This window comes from Trichosurus vulpecula, chromosome 8 (assembly GCF_011100635.1).
Source record: "Trichosurus vulpecula isolate mTriVul1 chromosome 8, mTriVul1.pri, whole genome shotgun sequence".
Classification (NCBI taxonomy): Eukaryota; Metazoa; Chordata; class Mammalia; order Diprotodontia; family Phalangeridae; genus Trichosurus; species Trichosurus vulpecula.
Window position 1 is genome coordinate 92,692,364 of NC_050580.1, and position 18,676 is coordinate 92,711,039.

Genomic DNA, 18,676 nt, shown 5'->3' on the forward strand with positions numbered 1-18,676 from the left:
TTTTCACTTTAGTCAAAACTCTCAGCAAAGAGATTAAATTTTTTTGTTATCTCTAGTTCCTAGAGAGTTGAAATGTAATTAATAGCCATTCTCATGTTTACATAAAAATGCCATGGTCTTTTGTTCTGGATCATAGTCATATTATACAGAAATTATTCAGTTTCACATATTCTTTGTAACAATATCAACACACCATTGTTATTCTGCATCTATTTAGACAGAAAAATAGTGATTTATTTAATCATTTTACAATGGTATTTTATCTGTGTATTTGTAATAATACCTCATGTTCATATTTATATTACACATATAAATCATATATATTATGTTATATGTATATTTAAAGACATACAGAGCATTTTGCTCATAATACAGAAAAATAATTAAAGTATCAAAATATTAATTTAATTTTAATTTCATAGATAACTGAATTAAATGATTATAGAAACATAGTCCATATTTAGAAGCTATATGCTGTTCCACTTTGTATTCCCATTTCACTTACATAAGTAGTTTTTACAACTTTACTCCAATGGAGCAGGTTTCAGTGATGGCAGTGTTCCTTCCAACCTTCCAAGGTTGTAGATCACTGCCTAGCCTGAGTGTCCAGGTCCTATAAATTCATCTTGGGGTTCTGCCCCATATGCTGGGAGCCTTTGCATTCCCTTGTTATGAGACTTACAGTGGCTTGCTTACATGAGTAATTCATCCATGTCCTTGTTGAGTAGCCAGCCCATCTCGTTTTTTAAATTGTATACTTCTCTAATGACAGCCTTTACATAGTTTTTCCTAAAGAATTCTTTTATTGCACTATCATAACCTGCTCATACTCATAGTATTACATGCACTTGCTGGGGGCTGGTATTGTGATGTCCCAGGGTCTGTGGAGACCTGGTTTTGGTGTATTAATTTGGTCAGTTCGTTGAACTCCCTTTATCTATAAAGTGATGTGTGATATTTACACTCTTTACAGAATTGTTATGAGGAAAACACAGTAAAGTGATGATAGATGGAGCTATTCCAAATTCTATTTTAATCTGCTTATTGATAATAACTTACATTTACCAAGTACTTCAAAGTTTACAGAGGTGCCAATTCACAGTTCTATTTGGTACATGGTTGGAACTAGGTTTTTTGTTGTTGTTCTTTTTTGAAAATAAAGTCCAGTGGTTTAAAAAGGTGAATTTTCTCCTTTCAGCCCAAAATGGATTAAATTCTGACTGGGAGAAGAAAGTAACTGAATATTTTAAAGAAAAGCTAAAAGAAAATAATGCTACTAAATGGGTAAGCTTTTTTGTTGTTGGGTTTTGGGAGGGGTTTTGTTTGTTTTTGTTTCTATTTTCTGTGAATTAAGTCCTAGTTTACTTTATAGGCAAGTTAATGTCACTAACTTCTGTTTTTTCAAGGTAGTAAGTAGGTTAAGATGCTATTGTGATGGCTTCAAGATGAATATTTTTTCTACCTCAACCAGAGAAAATAAGTTTAGAGTTATGTGCTACATCTTAGTGCCTCTAGATGGCAGTAATTGACAAACTGCTACTTGTCATTTAATGTTCAGTATACAAGAAACCTGCATTGCTGTTGTCACAGGTAGTATTTTACCTTGACTTAATGCCAATCACTGGATGGGTGTTACCTCGCTCTAAGTGAGTACATGAAAAGGACTTAGCCTAAAAGGGCCAGGGTCTCCCATTTCATCCTGGGTCTTCTCCAGTCATCCTTATGAATATCTGGTCACTGGATCCAGATGGCTCTGGAGGAGAAGGTGAGGCTGGTGACCTTGCACAGACCTCTTCACTCAAATCAAAGTCAACTGCAAGTCATGTTCATCATTTCTCTGATGTCATGGTCCTCTTCAAAAACAAAGGACAGACAACAACTTGATTGGAATTGGTATCTACATTATTTGTAGAGTATAGCACTACAGAGCAGATCTTATTTCTCTTGAAGAGAGCGCATGTTTATATGTAGGAAGATCAAATACAATGATAGTGAACTTTTAGGAACTTTGAAGTTTTTTTGAAGTGTGATTTCATTGTATTGGATATTGGGATAATTAAGTTGCCATCTAAGACTTGGAAGGAGATCTTTTGTCATGTAGGAATTTTGGCTGATAATGGTATCCTTAATTGTTGGTATATAATTATTTTGTCTTCTCTGGTAAAATGTAAGTTCCATGAAGGAAAGGACTATTTCATTTTTGTGCTTGAATCGCCAATAGATAGCACAGTGTGTAGAATGAAACATAGTAGGCATGCAATAAGCAATTGTTAAATCTGTGTAACTGCCTGGTTTTACTTTTGTTTTAAACTTAGTTTTTTTCCTGTTAAGGTACCATCTTTGAATGATGTTCCTCTTCATTATCTGAAGCCCAACAGTTTTGTGAAATTCCGTTGCATGGTTCAGGATATGTTTGATCCTGAGTTTTACATGGGAGTCTATGAAACAGTTGACCCAAATACAAAAGCACGGGTATGTATTGCTACTTTAAAATTTAGCCACAGAATAATTAGTCTGTAGTTATTCTTTATATACTGAGTATAAAGCATTTTAAATTATGCTTGGTTCAGCTTTGGCATCATAACTATTTTCTGGTCAGTTGAATTAAAGAAAACTGTTGAAGCAGCTAGGTGAGTCAGTGGATAGAGCACTGGGCCTGGAGTCAGGAAGATCTGAGTTCAAATCTGCCCTCAGGTACTTACTAGCTGGGTGACCCTAGGCAAGTCACTTAACATATGTTTGCCTAAATCCACTGGAGAATGAAATGGCAAAGCACTCCAAGAAAATCTCATGGACAGCATTGGTGTACTATGGTCCATAGGGTCATGAAGAGTTGTTTACAGCTGAATAACTGAATATCAAGGAGAACAGTATAGTCAGGAATGTGCTGTGTTGGTATCCTATCTTGTTGGTACACTACCCATTTTCTCTGCCAAGTTAGAGGATTTGCTATAACTGGGGATTTTGTATATTTTATAAAGATCTTCGAAGACTTCATTCAGTTTGAAGAATTACCAGATCCATACTTAAAAACTTTGTACTACAGACCCTTAGAAATCACCTTAGAAGTGTCCCAGTTCATGGATAGCAGGAAGCCTTAAGAAGCTAAGAATTAGAGTATCTGCTAAATGAATTCTCCTAATTTAATACAAATGCATTTTATTGATTTTTTGGAGATACCAGTCATATCCTAGTGTGCCTTCCTTTTCCTCTCCCCTCCCCTAGTGAATCTTCCCTTGTGATAAAACTATGATAGAGAGATCATCTCTGACAAAGCTACATTCACTGCTCCCACTTCACTGTCATGAGTAAGGACTTATGTTTTATTTGCAAGGCCAGACAAGCCCTAGAAGACTTCAGGAAACTAGATAGTCATATGAGGGCCTACAAGAGTCTAATTATAAGTCTCTTCAGGTAGCAGTTCTCCTTATTCAGCATAGAATAACCTTTAAAAAGTTATCAGAGACCTAAGATAAAATAGCACATTTTAAAAATTTTTTATTTTTTATTTATTTTTAGTTTTCAGCATTCACTTTCATAAGATTTTGAGTTCTAAATTTTCCCCCCTCCCCAAGATGGCATGCAATCTGATATAGGCTATACATATATGATGATATTAAACATATTTCCACGTTAGTCATGTTGTGAAAGAAGAATCAGAAGGGAAAAACCATGAGAAAAAAAAAACAAAAAACAAGAAAAGAAAGAGAAATTAGTATGCTTCGATCTGCATTCAGACTCCGTAGTTCTTTCTCTGGATGTGGATAGCATTTTCCATCATGAGACTTTTGGAATTGTCTTAGATCACAAAAGAGTATACTTGCATAAAAGCTGACATAAGATTATATTATCTGGTTCTCTGGGTGGGGCTGGGGGGAAGACAAATACATGAAACTTAATGTTTAAGTAGGGAAGGTCTGTTGAGATCTTGGGAATACGGTGTAAAAAATTATACTATGAATATCTATACTATAATTAAAATCTTGAGACAATAATTCTCTAGGGCAGAGAATAGTGGCTGGACCTATGATTTTTTTTTTCAAGTAAAAAAAAGATTTTATTGTGGGGTGGTAGGAAAAGAGAAAGACACCAAAGTGAGAAGCAGCAGGGTCTGCAAGCTTCAGTGGGGTATTAAAAAAAAAAAAAGTTCATATTTATTTCAAGTAAGAAAAGATGTGGGGTGATAGGAAAAGAGAAAGACACCAAAGATGAATGGGCCAGATGAGCCTGTTTGCTGGACGCCGTCTAGTACTCCTCACTTTCGTCTTCGCCCTCTATAGAGTCTGTGCCTGCCTCCTCATAATCCTTCTCTAGGGCAGCCAAATCTTCCCGAGCCTCCGAGAACTCTCCTTCCTCCATGCCTTCACCCACATACCAGTGCACAAATGCCCACTTGGCATACATAAGGTCAAACTTGTGATCTAGACGGGCCCATGCTTCGGCAATGGCTGTTGTGTTACTCAGCATGCATAGTGCCCGCTGTACTTTCGCCAGGTCTCCACCAGGTACCACAGTTGGGGGCTAGTAATTGATACCAACCTTGAAGCCAGTGGGACACCAGTCTACGAATTGAATGGTTCTCTTAGTCTTGATTGTGGCGATGGCAGCATTTACGTCCTTGGGTACCACATCACCTCAGTATAGCATGCAATAGGCCATGTACTTGCCATGACGTGGGCAAACAAACTTCCTCTACCAGCGTAGGTTGGTACCTTCACAGTTTATTGTCTTAGAGTATTGCCTAGGCCTCTGAGAGATTAAATGATTTGTCCAGGGTCATACAGCCAGTATGTATTAGAGGAGGGTCTTGAACCCAAGTCTTTCTGACTTTGAAGCTCGCTCCCTATCCATTACTCTGTGCTGCCTCTAAGAAACTTACCCTTGTGTAAAATATTGTAGCAGTAATATTACGAAGAAGCCTCTTTTTTTAAAACCATTTGTTAGATGTTTGGATTCCATTATTAGAAATTAGATACGAAAATTATGATCTTAAGCTTTAATTTAGCCATAAAACTAATACTGAATTCCTATAGGTACTGATGCTTTAGGTAATAGGGTGCACAGTTTACCAAATAGGTTTTAGTAACTAAGTACCACATTTGACTGTTTTAGGTGAAGAAGCATCTGAGGGAGACTCTACAGAGGCCTTGAATATACGTACTTAAAGCATTTCAGAGCTACTTACCATTTGGTGTCTAAGTTTTGTCATTCTGCTATTTATAGTAGTCCTGATTCTTGAGGTGTAAAAGGCAGTAATTTGTTTTGATTGAGTGTTCAATCATTTTGTTGTTGTTGTTCACAGGTTTTACATTTTGGGAAGTACAGAGACATAGCAGAATGCGGGGTATGTGTTGAAACTTAAACTTTTTTTTTAAAAGAACAAAACTTTATGTTAGAACTCGTTACTTTTCTTTTTATTGGTAACTTTTTGGTTTTACATCACATAAATTTCCAAATAGGATTATCCTGTTTCTTCTCAGTGATCTCTCTTGTAACAAAAAATTCAGAAAGTTGGGAGAAAGGCATCTCTGCCAAACTTAATGCTACCCTCATAGTCACTACCTCTGCACCAAAGGGAAGAAGTGCATTTTTTCATCTCTTCTCAAGGTCTAAGCTTAGTTGTTATAACTTCACAGCTTTCAGTTTTGTTTTATCGTTCTTTCCACTTAGATTATTGTAGTCATTGTGGATATTTTCCTGGCTTTGCTTACTTCACTCTACATCAGTATCTCTTAAGTTTTCCTGTTTCTTTGAATTCTTTATATTTGTCATTTGTTATGGCTCAGTAATATTTCCTTATATTCTTGTGCCACGATTTATTTAGCCATTCTCCAGTTAATAGGTTCCCTACTTTATTCTTTACAGACCTTTCTGTCTTTGACCTCCGTAAAGGGTATATGCCTGAGCTTATTACTTTTCTTGAGCTGATTCTGATTTTTTCTTTAAATACACAAATGATTCTTTGATTATATTCAAATGACACAGACATAAACAGATGATTCTTTAAGTATACAAATGATAAATTTTTGTTTTTTATTTTTGAGAAAATAATAGATATCTTCTCCCTTAATTGTCATTTGTATTATAGCTTTGCATGGTATGTCTTTTTGTTATTGAGATTTCTTATAAAGGGAGTTTATGATAAATATTTTAATTAATGTTTTTCAAACACTTGAAATTTTGGTTTTAATCAGCATATTTAATCATTAGCTGTTTTCAAAATATCACTACTTTGCTAACATACTTATGGGAGCTTGGTTTGCATTTACAAACTTGCATATCTGCACACCTCAATAATCTTTTTATTCCCTGTTCTCTCCTCTTAGAGGGAAATGACTGATTTTCAAATAGAGTAAAGTAGCTTCTTCGGTAATAGACAAATGACCAAAAAAAAAATTTTACTCTCTTCACTAAGGGAGAGGAGAAAACACAGAACATTGAATGTAGTAATGATTGAAAGGGAAAGCCACGTGGAGTAAGCTTATTTTCTAGAAAGCCAAAATCACATGGGAGCTGAGCTGTGGTGATCAGTATATACTTACATTCTGAATTTTGTTTTTTTTGATGATGCAAAGTTAGGCAAAAACAGAGGAATAAATGAAAATGTTAAAGTATCATTATTTTTAGAATTGTTTCCGAAGAAGTTTGGAATTTATTTCTGGCTTAAGAGGAGAGATTGTATGTATATATTGACATTAAATCACTGAGAAAAATTACATCCTCTAAAGTCTTATCTTTTCTCTTTTAGAACTTTAAAAAAAATCACATTATTTTTCATGAGATGAAAGCTACAAATACTTACATGTTGACTCATAGCCTTAGTATTGATGACATTTTACATGTTGATCCATTAACCTGTATTGATAATATTTATGGGGAAAAGTTCTATCTGTTAACATTTTAACATAATCTTGTATGGTGTATTGCCTTTACATGATGTGCACCATTATGCCTGGTCCAAATGGTGTTACTTCCTTGAGGTAAATTATTAATTTGATTTTGAAAGAGTTGGCTTTTCTGGAAAAGAGGAGGACATGTTAGCTAAGTATTTGAAAGACTGTCTTTAATGGAAAATGGGTTAAAGTAGTTTTGTTCCAGAGAACAGAAATAAAATTGTTGAGTAGAAGTCAGGTTTTAGCTCACTACAACAAAGAACTTTATTTTTAAATTTTTTTTGATAATTTTTGTTTTCTTATCACTTAACATTTCTTAAAGAATCTCCCAGAGGTTCATCTTTTATAATGGAGAATGAGAAAGAGGGAGAGAAAAGTTCGGTAAAACAGATTAACATATTTAAAATGTCTGATATTTTATACAGTGTTTGACATCTGCATTCCCCTCCCTCCGCCTTTCAAAGAATGTGGGAGAGGAAAACGCTTTATCATCCCATATTTGGGGCCAAGCTTGGTCATAATTTCACAGCATTATTTTAATTCTTATGTTGCTTTTTCCATTTATGTTTTTGAAGTGATTGGGTATGTTGTTTACCTTGTTCTGCTTAATCAAGGAAGAACCTAACAGTTGGAGTTGTCTGAAAATGGAATGGGCTATCTTGTGATTTAGTGAGCTCACCAGACACTCAACATATTCAAGTGCAGATGGAGGAGATTCCTATATTGAATAGTTAGGTTATCTCTAAAAAATCTATTTTTTATGGATATCCTTAGACTTTTTGGGTCCTACTAAAAAGTCTGTATTTCTTTCCCAGGTAGTACAAGTATGCCTAATGTAACCATACCCCGATGGTTATAGATTTACAATATCATCAGAAAGACTATAACCAAACCCCACCATAATTGTTATACCTTACTATAGTGTCTCTAGAGTACAGGTCAACCCAGTTTAGTTAGTCCACACCCCTCCAACTCTATCTATATGATTGAAGTCTAGCTGTGTTCCTATGCAACTGACTATGATGTAATTTTACCTTAAATCCTAATTTCATAGAAACACTTAAAGATGTTAATGAGATATACATGTAGCTTATCACACATTTGACCAGACCAGTTTATTCTTTCAGAATTAATAAGGAAAAAACTGTTCCTCAACTAAAATGTTTTAAATCTAGTTTGCTTTCTGTTAAAGTTATGAGAGGGGTCCTATATTTTTCTTTATACAAATCTATTTATATATTTTTACTTTTTAAATTTTTCTTCATAAGATATATTTCTTTATAAAAGAAATATCCATAAAAATATTTGTAAAAACAAGTTGTGGTTTTTTAACTTACTGAAGAAGAATTGATTATATGATTTGGGGTATTGATTTTTATGATCTTGGAAAAGGTATATTATATGGATGGGAAAATATTCAGATTACAACATGATTTACAATATTTCCCCATCCTTATTCTTTTTAAACAATTATAAATTATTTTTAATGAGCTGCCTATTAACTGTGTTTCATTTTCATGGCAACTACACATAATTCTGTAGATTGTTATAGTAAAATATAGTTGTCGGGTTTTTAAAATTTTATTGATATCTCATTTTTAATAACTTCATTTCCCAAAGTATCCCTTTTTCATCCCCTTTCCAGGCTGGAGTTTCTTTTTAAATCATAATTTTAATATATTCTTTATTTCAAGTCTTTTATATTCCTTTATGTTACAGCCTCAACAAGAAGTTGATTTGAACTCTACACAGACCACTACTTTAGAACGACAGACTTTCTATTGTGTCCCAGTGCCTGGAGAATCAGCATGGGTAAAAGAAATATCCTTTTCTTGTACTTGGGTTGTATAGTCAAAAGACTTGATGAATCCAGTCTTCAACTTTGACCCCAGACAGTTCACTTAAACCTCTATAATGCTCAGTTTCGTCATCTATAAATTTGAAAAACGATCATATTTGTACTATCCTTGTGAACATTATATTGTGTTGTTCCTGATAAACTTGGAGGAAAGGAAAGAGATATTTATAAACAGTTTACCCAAATAATCTGAAAGATAAATACATAACTTTTATTCCACTGAGCTTAACAGTCACAGATGAGTAGATTTCAGAACTTGGCTTAATTTCTGTACAAGTTTCTTTGCCACATGTGTTTCATATGTGTCTTAACTTTTTAACAAAAACTAAACATAAAACTGCTTCACACTTTTCTCTGTGATGTAAACAGAAGATTTTTTTTTTTACTTCTGTGACTTTAATGTAGACATTTAGATTAATAGATCTTAAAGTTCTGGCCTTTTAAAACATTGAGAACAAGAAGAAAATGGTCTTCAACTATTGTAAAGATGTTGTATGAGTTCATATGCAAACCAGGATTCCAGAATGATCGACATTGTAGTGTTAGGTAAAGAACCCTGGACCATTCGTTAGGGCCAGATCTTGGTTCTGATACTAGCTCTGTGACCACTTAGCTTCTCAGAGCCTTTTTTTCTCTTAAGTAGGGACAATAACTGCCAGGGTTGTTGGGTGAAAAACACTGAAAATGGGACATAAATGAGTAGTTACTAAAATGCAAACTCTCTCATTTACTAATAAGTCACTTCATATCTTTGGGTTAACTGTAAAATAAAGATATTATACGAAGTGATATTTAAGGTCTCTTTCAACTCTAAAATTTTATTCCGTACTGTTTTTTATCACTAGCATTTTAAGGGCAATGGTTAATATTGTGGAAGGATAATTATGCATATTCTGCTTGGTCCCAGAGAATGTATTTATAGTATGAAATGCATGGAAGTTATGGCTAGATTTTGGCTTTAACGTAAGAAAATGTTTCCTAACAACCAGTACAGCTCAAATTTGAAATGTGTTGCTAAAGAACGTAGCAGGTCCCTCATCACTATTGTTCTTCCAGTAGAGCCAGATGATCACTTGTTTAGGACATTGTGAGGGGTTCCTGTTCAGGTAGGGTTACACTAGACGACTTATGAGGTTTCTTCCAACTCTGAGATCCTGTGATTTTTTTCCTAACCAGGACCCCAAAACTTTGTTATCTGCTCTGCTACTCTACCCTTGAGATTCTCAGGCCTTGCCATCCATCTTAAAGCTGAACTCTCCCCATGTGTTGTTTCTCCCTATTAAAATATGTACTTGTTGAGAAAAAGAACTATTTTGCTTTTCTGTTTTTAACCCCAGAGTTTAGTATAGTATTTGACATATAGTAAGTACTTGATAAATTGTTTTTTATTCATTAGAAATGCTTACCCTATTCTTTAGTTTTACAGTTATGCCTAACTTCAAGATGGAAGCAAATTTATTTTAGTGATTATGAGATCAGTGGACGGAGAACTCATAATAATGAATTAAAGGTTATTGAAGTACTAAAATAATGGTAACAGCTTCCTGATGATCTACAGATTTTAGGAATGCTGTGTCATGGTGTGAATTCTAAAAATTCTAGTTTGTTAAATTTGATTACTCTAAAGAATTTGTCATCATTTTTCCGTTGTTAATATTAAAGTGTTCTGAAAGAAATTCGTGGAAGCAGTAATTCAGTTTCCTTCCATACTGATCCATTGAACTAATTTACAAGCTGGCGATCTTTAAGTTGCTATAAAATAGCAATACTTTAGATTCTAAAATCTATGTGGTGGCTTCCTTAATCTTTTATTTTACGCATATGTTAGTGCAAGTCAAGCTCGTGTTAGCCCCTCAACATCCTACACTCCAAGTCGTCACAAGAGAAGTTATGAAGATGATGAAGATATGGACCTTCATCCATCTAAACAGAAAGATCAACATACAGGTTTAAGACATACAGGTAATATAACAGTATTCTCTAATAAAACAGGACTAACTTCAAGAGCATGGATCACTGGGCATGATGGTACACACCTGTAATTCCCCGCCACCAGGAAGCTGATGCTTCTGGACTGCTTGAGCTTGGAAATTCAGCTGCAGTAGGCTAGAACTGATCATGTTTCTGCAGTAATTCTGGCACCATTATGGTGAGGCCCAAGGAGTAGGGGGCAGAGCTGTCAGGTAGCCTAATGTGAAGCACACCAGCCCCAGTTAGAAACTGAGCAAGTCAGAACTTCAGCAGCACCCAACCATGGGATCTACTTTGGTGACAGCGCTTCTAGCCTGGGCGAGATTGGGAGATTCAGTTACACCCCCTTCTTAGCCTCCTGCCCCACAAAAAATATCTATCAACTTTATTTAGAATGTTGTATCAGGACTACTAATAGATATAAATACAACATTTTATATTACTGTTGCTAAGTAGAGGTTATGTGGTAGGATTGCTTCTGATAATTCTTAAACTGACAAGTTCGTTTTACCTGGCCTATAGTTTAGGTACTGTCATATTATAATTGAATTTGAAAGTTCCCAAGTGAGTAGACTGAAAATAAAAATCTTTCCTTGGCTCGTATGGCCTTCACTTTAAGCTTGACTTTTTTTTTTTTTTTTTTTTTTTTTGGAGGGAAGAAGGCAGGGCAATTGGGGTTAAGTGACTTGCCCAAGGTCGCGCAGCTAATAAGTGTGTCAAGTGTCTGAGGCCACATTTGAACTCAGGTCCTCCTGACTCCAGGGCCAGTGCTGCACTCACTGCACCACCTAGCCACCCAACCTTAGTTTCTTTAGTGCTTTTAGAGCATCTAAAAATTGTTTCTTTGTCTTTGAAAACATGCTTGCTTGTTATGTAGTCTTTGTGGGACAAAGCCATTTATTTTTTGGTTTTTAATATCACCCAAGAAAAGATATGGATTTCAGTGAGTTAGCTTAATTTTTCCCTAAACAAATATTCATGGTCAAATTTATTATGCAAAAAAATTGTAATTCAAGGCAAAAAAATTAAAATGTAATTATATTTTTTAAAAAATTCTTACCACGCAGTTAGATTATGACAAACTAATAAATTTGCATGTTGTGAGAACTTGAAATTTTTAAACAGCTTTTGACTTAAAAAATGAGTCATTATTGGTTAATTTTTTAAAGGTAAAATGGTTACTTTTCATCTCTTCATTTTTCATGTAGAATACCTATATCCCTGTTTCTTCTCTCATATGCTGGATTTTCATAGCAGGTAGCAGGAAAAGGAAGTGAACTATTTTATTAGCTTATTATTACCTTTAACATTAGGAAAGAAGATTAAAACTTAACTCAGTAAAGAACTTGGGAATATCAGTGAAGTTAATTTTATCTAATTATCTATGCTCCCACTTTCACTAAAGTTAGATTAATTTTATCTTAATGTATAGTAATTATTTGGAAGTATAACTTCAAAATTTTTTTGCAGTATACATGCCATTAGTCATTCAGCTGAGATAATGTGAAAGTTTTTAAATATATATTTATATTAATGCACTATATAAATGTAAGAGGTCATTTCTAAGTAGTTGTGTGGTAGCACTAATATGGGCCGCCTCATAATTTGGGGATAATATTCTGCAAAATTGGTTTCATAAAAAGGCAGACTTAAAAATTTTACATTTGGTGGATATGGAAGTAACTTTACTTAATTGGAAGATAATTTGTGCTTAGCGTCCCTGGCACATAGTACATTTAATGAATATTAATCAATTGATAAATTCTTGCCAGTACCTGGAAGTTAAAGACACACTTTGTTATTAGCGAATAAAATAACTTCAAGGAAAGACTTTTAAAATAGATGAATGGTTTTGCTTTAGATGCATTTTATTTCTTTTTCCATAAAACATTCTTTCTTCATCACAGTTGGCTCTATTCTTTACACTTTACTGGTTTCATAAAATGTTTATGCCCTAGTTTCTTGTAGTTTGTACAGCTCATGATAGGAGAAACATTTAAATTTATCTTGTTCTGCAAATTAGTCTATTGTTGTCTTCCTCATAAGTATACTAAAGCTTTTATTAGCTTGTATTATTCCCTGAAAAATTAACCACTTAAGTTTTGTCCAGTGAAAAGCATCATTGGTCTGTTAAGGAATCAAACCAATAAGGCTGTTGAGGTTTTGTTCTTCTTCAAGGAGAGTTAGAAAGTACAGTTATTTCTTTTGATTTTAGGAAAGGTTGGTGATCTTCATGGGTATGGAGAGCCAAAACGGTTAGAAACTGAGGCTTCTGCTGGGCAACAATTGAACTCCCCAAACTGCACTCCTCCTCTTGATCTCAATTTTCCACTGCCAGGAGAGAAAGGCCCTGCATGCCTTGTAAAGGTAATTAGACTGTTTGTGAACATTTAACTTCGTGAAATAGACAATATAAATACTAATGGATTAGAATGAAGAACATGCCAAGCATAGTAGAGGATGCTGGACTGAGACAGTTTCTTCCTTCATTTCAGATTGATCTCAGATTTTAACTGCTTTAGGATGCTTACATTAGGGGGAAAAATTTTTCTTTCCCAAAATGTGATTTAGTGAGAGAAGAGATCCAGCAGTGACTGAAATCATTAGAGGGACTCATTCTATTTTAATTGAGATAAAAGCATTACCTTGTCTATATTAGCTTTCTTCAAAATATTGCAGATTTTTTTTATTATGAAAATTAGTGATCAGATTAAAGTTTTAGCTAATTCTCTTGACATTAGATAATAGGAACACTTAAAGGATCTTTGGCTCTATCAGTACAGGTATTGCAAACTACTAATGCAGGTTGTAATTCTTTTATTCATTAGTAGTTTGGGTGAGTTGGCTGTACCTGAAAAAAAAATTTATTTCTTTGTGACCGTATCTCTTAACTAGTTATTAACTTCTTCAAACTCACCTAGGTTAGTGTCCAGATGAGATATGTGCAATTCGTTGCCATTCCTGCACCTGAAGCCTTTCCATTTTGAAAGGACTTGTCAGTGCTTGACTTTCCACTAGCTTAGCCATCAAGCACTCAGGGTTATCTTAAGGCCAGGATGAGACTTTAAAATGACACTTTGGAAGGAGAGGCTATGAAGAAGACATATGTCCATACATATACTATTAAAGAATACTTGCCATTTGAGTTTTCCAGGGAGTGGATAGTGTGGAATATGGGAAATAATGTTGGATTCTTGGATTCTAGCTGACCTGGGTGTGAATTCTAACTCAAGGTGATTATTAGCTGTGTGATGACAATGAGCAATCATTCAGAACCTATTTCCTCTATTTTGTAAAATTTAGCTAATAATCCTTGCATTACCTACCTCACAGGGGTGTTGTAAGGAAGTGCTTTGTTGTAAACCATATTAAAGCACGATAGAAATGAGTCATTTTTTTTGCGGCCCCCAATTATTGGGTAGAAGGCAAATTTGGAGATAAATTATTTTCACACGGTATACCATTAAACCCTGAAACTGATTATTTCATGCTGATTTTTTTGGTCAGGTTTATGAAAACTGGGATTGTTTCAAAGTGAATGATATTCTTGAGGTATATGGAATTTTATCTGTAGATCCAGTGCTGAGCATATTGAATAACGAAGAAAGGTAAGCATGTTTCTTCTTTAAAGTTTGTTAAGCATTCTGGTTTGTGATGACTGATTTGCAACCTGACATGTCAACAGAAAGGATTTGAATTGTTTTCAGACATGTTGAGTATGTCTTTAAGCATAAGGCTATGACACTGGATAAAAATCTTTTTTTAAATAAAGAACAGCAATAAAATGTTAGTATGTTAGACTAAATCTTTTATTAGAGCTATTAGAAAATAATAACATAATTTCAGTTTTCCTTTGCTTGGCCATTTATTCCTTAATGAGGCTTGTATGGAATTGTAAAATTACCTCGATGTTTAATGTAGTAAAGGAGGCAGAATGGATAATTCACAAGTTAAATTATCCTTGGTAATTTCTTGAAAGATGAGTCTAGGCCCTTTTTTTGATCATGACTTTCAGGTAGTCCAGTAATTTTTAAATTATCTCTCCTGGATCTATTCTCCAGGTCAGTGGTCTTTCCAATGAGATATTTCACAGTGTCTTCCATTTTTTCATTTCTTTGGTTTTGTTTTAAAATTTCTTGATTTCTCATAAACTCACTAGCTTCCGCATGCTCCGATCTAATTTTTAAGGTGGTGTTTTCTTCAGTGGTCTTTTGGACCTCCTTTTCCATTTGGCTAATTCTGCCTTTCAAAACATTCTTCTCTGGCTTTTTGACACTCTTTTGCCATTTGGGTTAGTCTGTTTTTTTAAGGTGCTGTTTTCTTCAGTAATTTTTTGAGTCTCCTTTAGCAAGTCATTGACATGTTTTTCATGATTTTCTTGCATCACTCTCATTTCTGTTCCCAATTTTTCCTCTACTCCTCTTACCTGCTTTTCCAAGTCCTTTTTGAGCTCTTCCATGGCCTAAGACCAATTCAAATTTTTCTTGGAGGCTTTTGATGTAGGCTTTTTGACTTTGTTGACTTCTGGCTGTATGTTTTGATCTTCTTTGTCACCAAAAAAGGATTCTGTAGTCTGAGTTTGTTTTCACTGCCTGTTCATGTTCCCAGCCAACTACTTAACCCTTGAGCTTTTTGTCAGGGTATGACTGCTTGTAGAGCATGTCCCAAGCTTTAGTGGCTGTGCTGCTGTTTTCAGAGCTACTTCTACTCCACTGTCACTGCAAGCTCTGCCACACCAGTGCTCCTCCTCCCTCAAGAACCACAAATCAGGACCTAGACCCAGAGTCAAGCAGGGCAAAGCAAGAGAACGTTCCTCTGCACCAGCAAAGTGCTCCTTGCACTCCCATTCTGATCCACCTTGATTCCTCCCACTGGGTGGCCAGGGACTCTGGAAGCAGCTGATGCTGGAGCTCTGGAGCAGGTGCAGGAGCTTCCTGCTGCTGCTGCCACCACCGCCATGCCACCTCCACACCACCGCCACCACCCCCAGGGCTGGGGCCTCATAGCTCTCTAACCTGATCCAGCAGTTTTTCCACTAACCTACTCTGTGGCCTTTGGCGTTTGTGGGTTGAGAAGTCTGGTAACTGCCACAGCTCAATGATTCATGGTCCTCAGGCCTGCTCCACCTGACTCACAGTCTGGTTGGTCCTGGCACAGCCCATGCTGGGGTGCGCTCCACTCCCAGCAAAGTGTGATAGACCCTTCCCAGCAATCATACAGGCTGTCTTGGGCTGGAGACCTGCTTCCCTCTGCTATTTGCTGGGTTCTGCAGCTCTAGAATTTGTTCAGAGCCACTTTTTACAGGTGTTTGGAGAGATTTCGGGAAGAACTTAAGCAAGTCCCTGCTTTCCAGCCACCATCTCGCCCCCCCCCCCACACACACAAGCTAAGTTATCGAGAGCTAAATTCTCCTAGACACTCTCAAGTATATTTGGTTATTTAACTAGTAGTTCAGGACTAGCATTAACATTTTGTGCAACACTATAATAAATTAGATCTTGAAACAATTCAACCTTAATATGAGTTTTTATGATACTGTTTGTTTATACGAATACATACAAAAGAAAAACATTGCCTTATCAGAATATCAGTTCCCATTTGCCAAAATCATAAGTTAATTTAGAAAGTTTTTAAGGATTTAGCCAATTTTACAATTAAAAACTGCATAGTTATAATTCATATTGAGAAGTAAGTGAAGAGCATCTAGAGGTGAGAAAATTAAGTATTGGCTTGAGTTCTGTTATTATTTGGGGAATGCTTATTACAAAATTAAGTTTTATTTTAACATCCCAGGGATTCGTCATTACTGGATCCCATGGAATGTATGGATACCCTAGAAGAACAAAGAGTACATAGCCCCCCTGCTTCATTAGTTCCAAGAATTCATGTGATTTTAGCACAAAAATTGCAGCATATCAATCCACTCTTGCCTGCCTATCTCAAGGAAGAGGAAAGCAAAAGTTGTAAGTAAAAAAATTACAATGAGCACTTCATAAAACTTTTAAAAATAACATTTTTATAGTATTTTGTTAACTAGGTTAATTGTAGTGCTAGGAAAATTTTTTAGGTTGCATTTATTATTTTAAATTAATAATTTAATTTTTTTGTTTTGTTTTTTTTTTTATCTTTCTTCATTTCCAAGTATATCGTCCCCAATTATCCAGTGAGACATTTCTTGTAACAAAGAATTCTCATTAAAAAGTAAGAGGAGAAAAAACACAAGTTCGATAAAAGTAAACAACCCATCAAATGCTTTTGACAGAATGTACAATTTTGGGGAAAATTTTATGATGTATGATTGCATTTATAGTAATATAGTCTAAAGGAGAATGAGTCATATATTCACTAAAAACGTAACTTTTTAGGAGAAAAATATAGTACAATAGTAAGCCAAACTCACTTGCTTGAGTTTCTTTGCTTGTATTTTTTAACTTTTACTGATCTCCTTCACAGACAAATTGAGGAAGAAGCCATATGTGAGTGGAAATTACATTGTAAGGATTCAAAATTCACAGGGCCAAAAAACAAGGATTGTGTTCTACCACTAAAATATCAGATTGTATTCTTTACTTTGTGGTCACTGTCTTTTCTTTTTAATGCATTAGAAGAAAGTAAGTGATAGGGCTTAAATTTTTCTGTTTTCTTTCAGTTATTTCAGGTTTCATGTCAGAATTATCTCCCGTGAGAGCAGAACTACTTGGCTTCCTTACCCATGCCCTTTTGGGAGATAGCTTGGCTGCTGAATACCTTATATTGCATCTCATCTCCACTGTGTAAGTTGTTGAAATAATGATGAAGTGGAATATTTAAGGGACTTTAGAGAAGGAACATGTCTTCTGAGATAATGTATATTATAAATTAGGATTGGGGAGGGGAGTGTTATTGAAACCAAATATGTCATTTCAGTAATGTGAAAACTCCCTCTACCAATTTAGATCGTCACTATAACTTAAAGTGTTAATAAAGCTGCCTTGGGCATTCGTAGCTTAAGTAACTTGCCTGGGGTCACACGGCCAATAGATTTGAGGACAGATTTAAACCCAGGTCTTCCTGACTCCTCTGTCATTCTGCCTCACAGTTTAGGTTTATGTACTCTTTTAAATTTTCAAGCTCAAAACTAATTACATAATCTGACCAAAGTTGAGTAAAATGGGAGAATTAGCTATTTCGTCATACTGCTTACACATTCCAAAATATAGCCTATTATGCTGAGAATAGTGCTGTCATTAAAATGCCATTTTTTTTCTTGTTAGTAGTGTTTTTGATAATTTTTGGTTTTGCTTTTTCAGATACACAAGGAGAGATGTTCTTCCTCTAGGAAAATTCACGGTTAACTTGAGTGGTTGCCCTCGAAATAGTACCTTCACGGAACACGTCTATCAAATTATTCAACAGCTTGTTCCAGCAGTAAGATCAGTATATATATATACTTCACAAACTTGTGCATAACTTTAGAAAGTTCTTGCTTTGTTTTGTATTCCATTTAACACCAATATTTAAGATTCAGTAATTGCCACAATTGTAATTTTTCCAAAGTTAGAATGAGTATTTCTTGTTTCTCTAGTACCTTGTATAGCTCTTCAATGAAACTAAAAGCTGAACTCCCTCTGGAATTTAAGATTGAGAATATAGGCTTGGGCAGTAGGCAGAAAATAATTTTAAAAAATTTTGGCACTGGTGGTAGACATTTTTTGCTCAATTAGCACAGTTTTACTTCCTTGTTTAGAATATGTTTGGATATGCAGAGTACCTTTATTTGTTAAGTATTCAATAACATAGTGTGATAAAAGATACTAAACCGAGAATCAGAAGACCTGAGTTTTATGTCTATCATTAACTGTGTTACATTGGGCATGCCAAACTCCTTTTCTAGACCTCATCCATAAAATGAGCATGAATTGAATAATCTGAAGTCCATTCCAGCTCCATTCTTTCTCAGATTGCTTCATTTTCT

General features: G+C 35.0%; 1 protein-coding gene across 3 annotated transcripts in view; it reads left to right on the top strand.

The window, feature by feature from the left end:
* LOC118828985 (minichromosome maintenance complex binding protein) overlaps positions 1–18,676 on the top strand; it is a 34,236-nt gene that overhangs the window by 6,167 nt on the left and 9,393 nt on the right. For all 3 annotated transcript variants that reach the window (XM_036735905.1, XM_036735906.1, XM_036735907.1), the window contains exons 2-11: positions 1,199–1,284; positions 2,332–2,472; positions 5,303–5,344; positions 8,613–8,714; positions 10,569–10,713; positions 12,938–13,089; positions 14,230–14,330; positions 16,516–16,685; positions 17,372–17,495; positions 18,012–18,129. In XM_036735905.1, the coding sequence (XP_036591800.1) occupies positions 1,199–1,284; positions 2,332–2,472; positions 5,303–5,344; positions 8,613–8,714; positions 10,569–10,713; positions 12,938–13,089; positions 14,230–14,330; positions 16,516–16,685; positions 17,372–17,495; positions 18,012–18,129 (1,181 nt within the window). The remainder of the gene's footprint in view (positions 1–1,198; positions 1,285–2,331; positions 2,473–5,302; positions 5,345–8,612; positions 8,715–10,568; positions 10,714–12,937; positions 13,090–14,229; positions 14,331–16,515; positions 16,686–17,371; positions 17,496–18,011; positions 18,130–18,676) is intronic.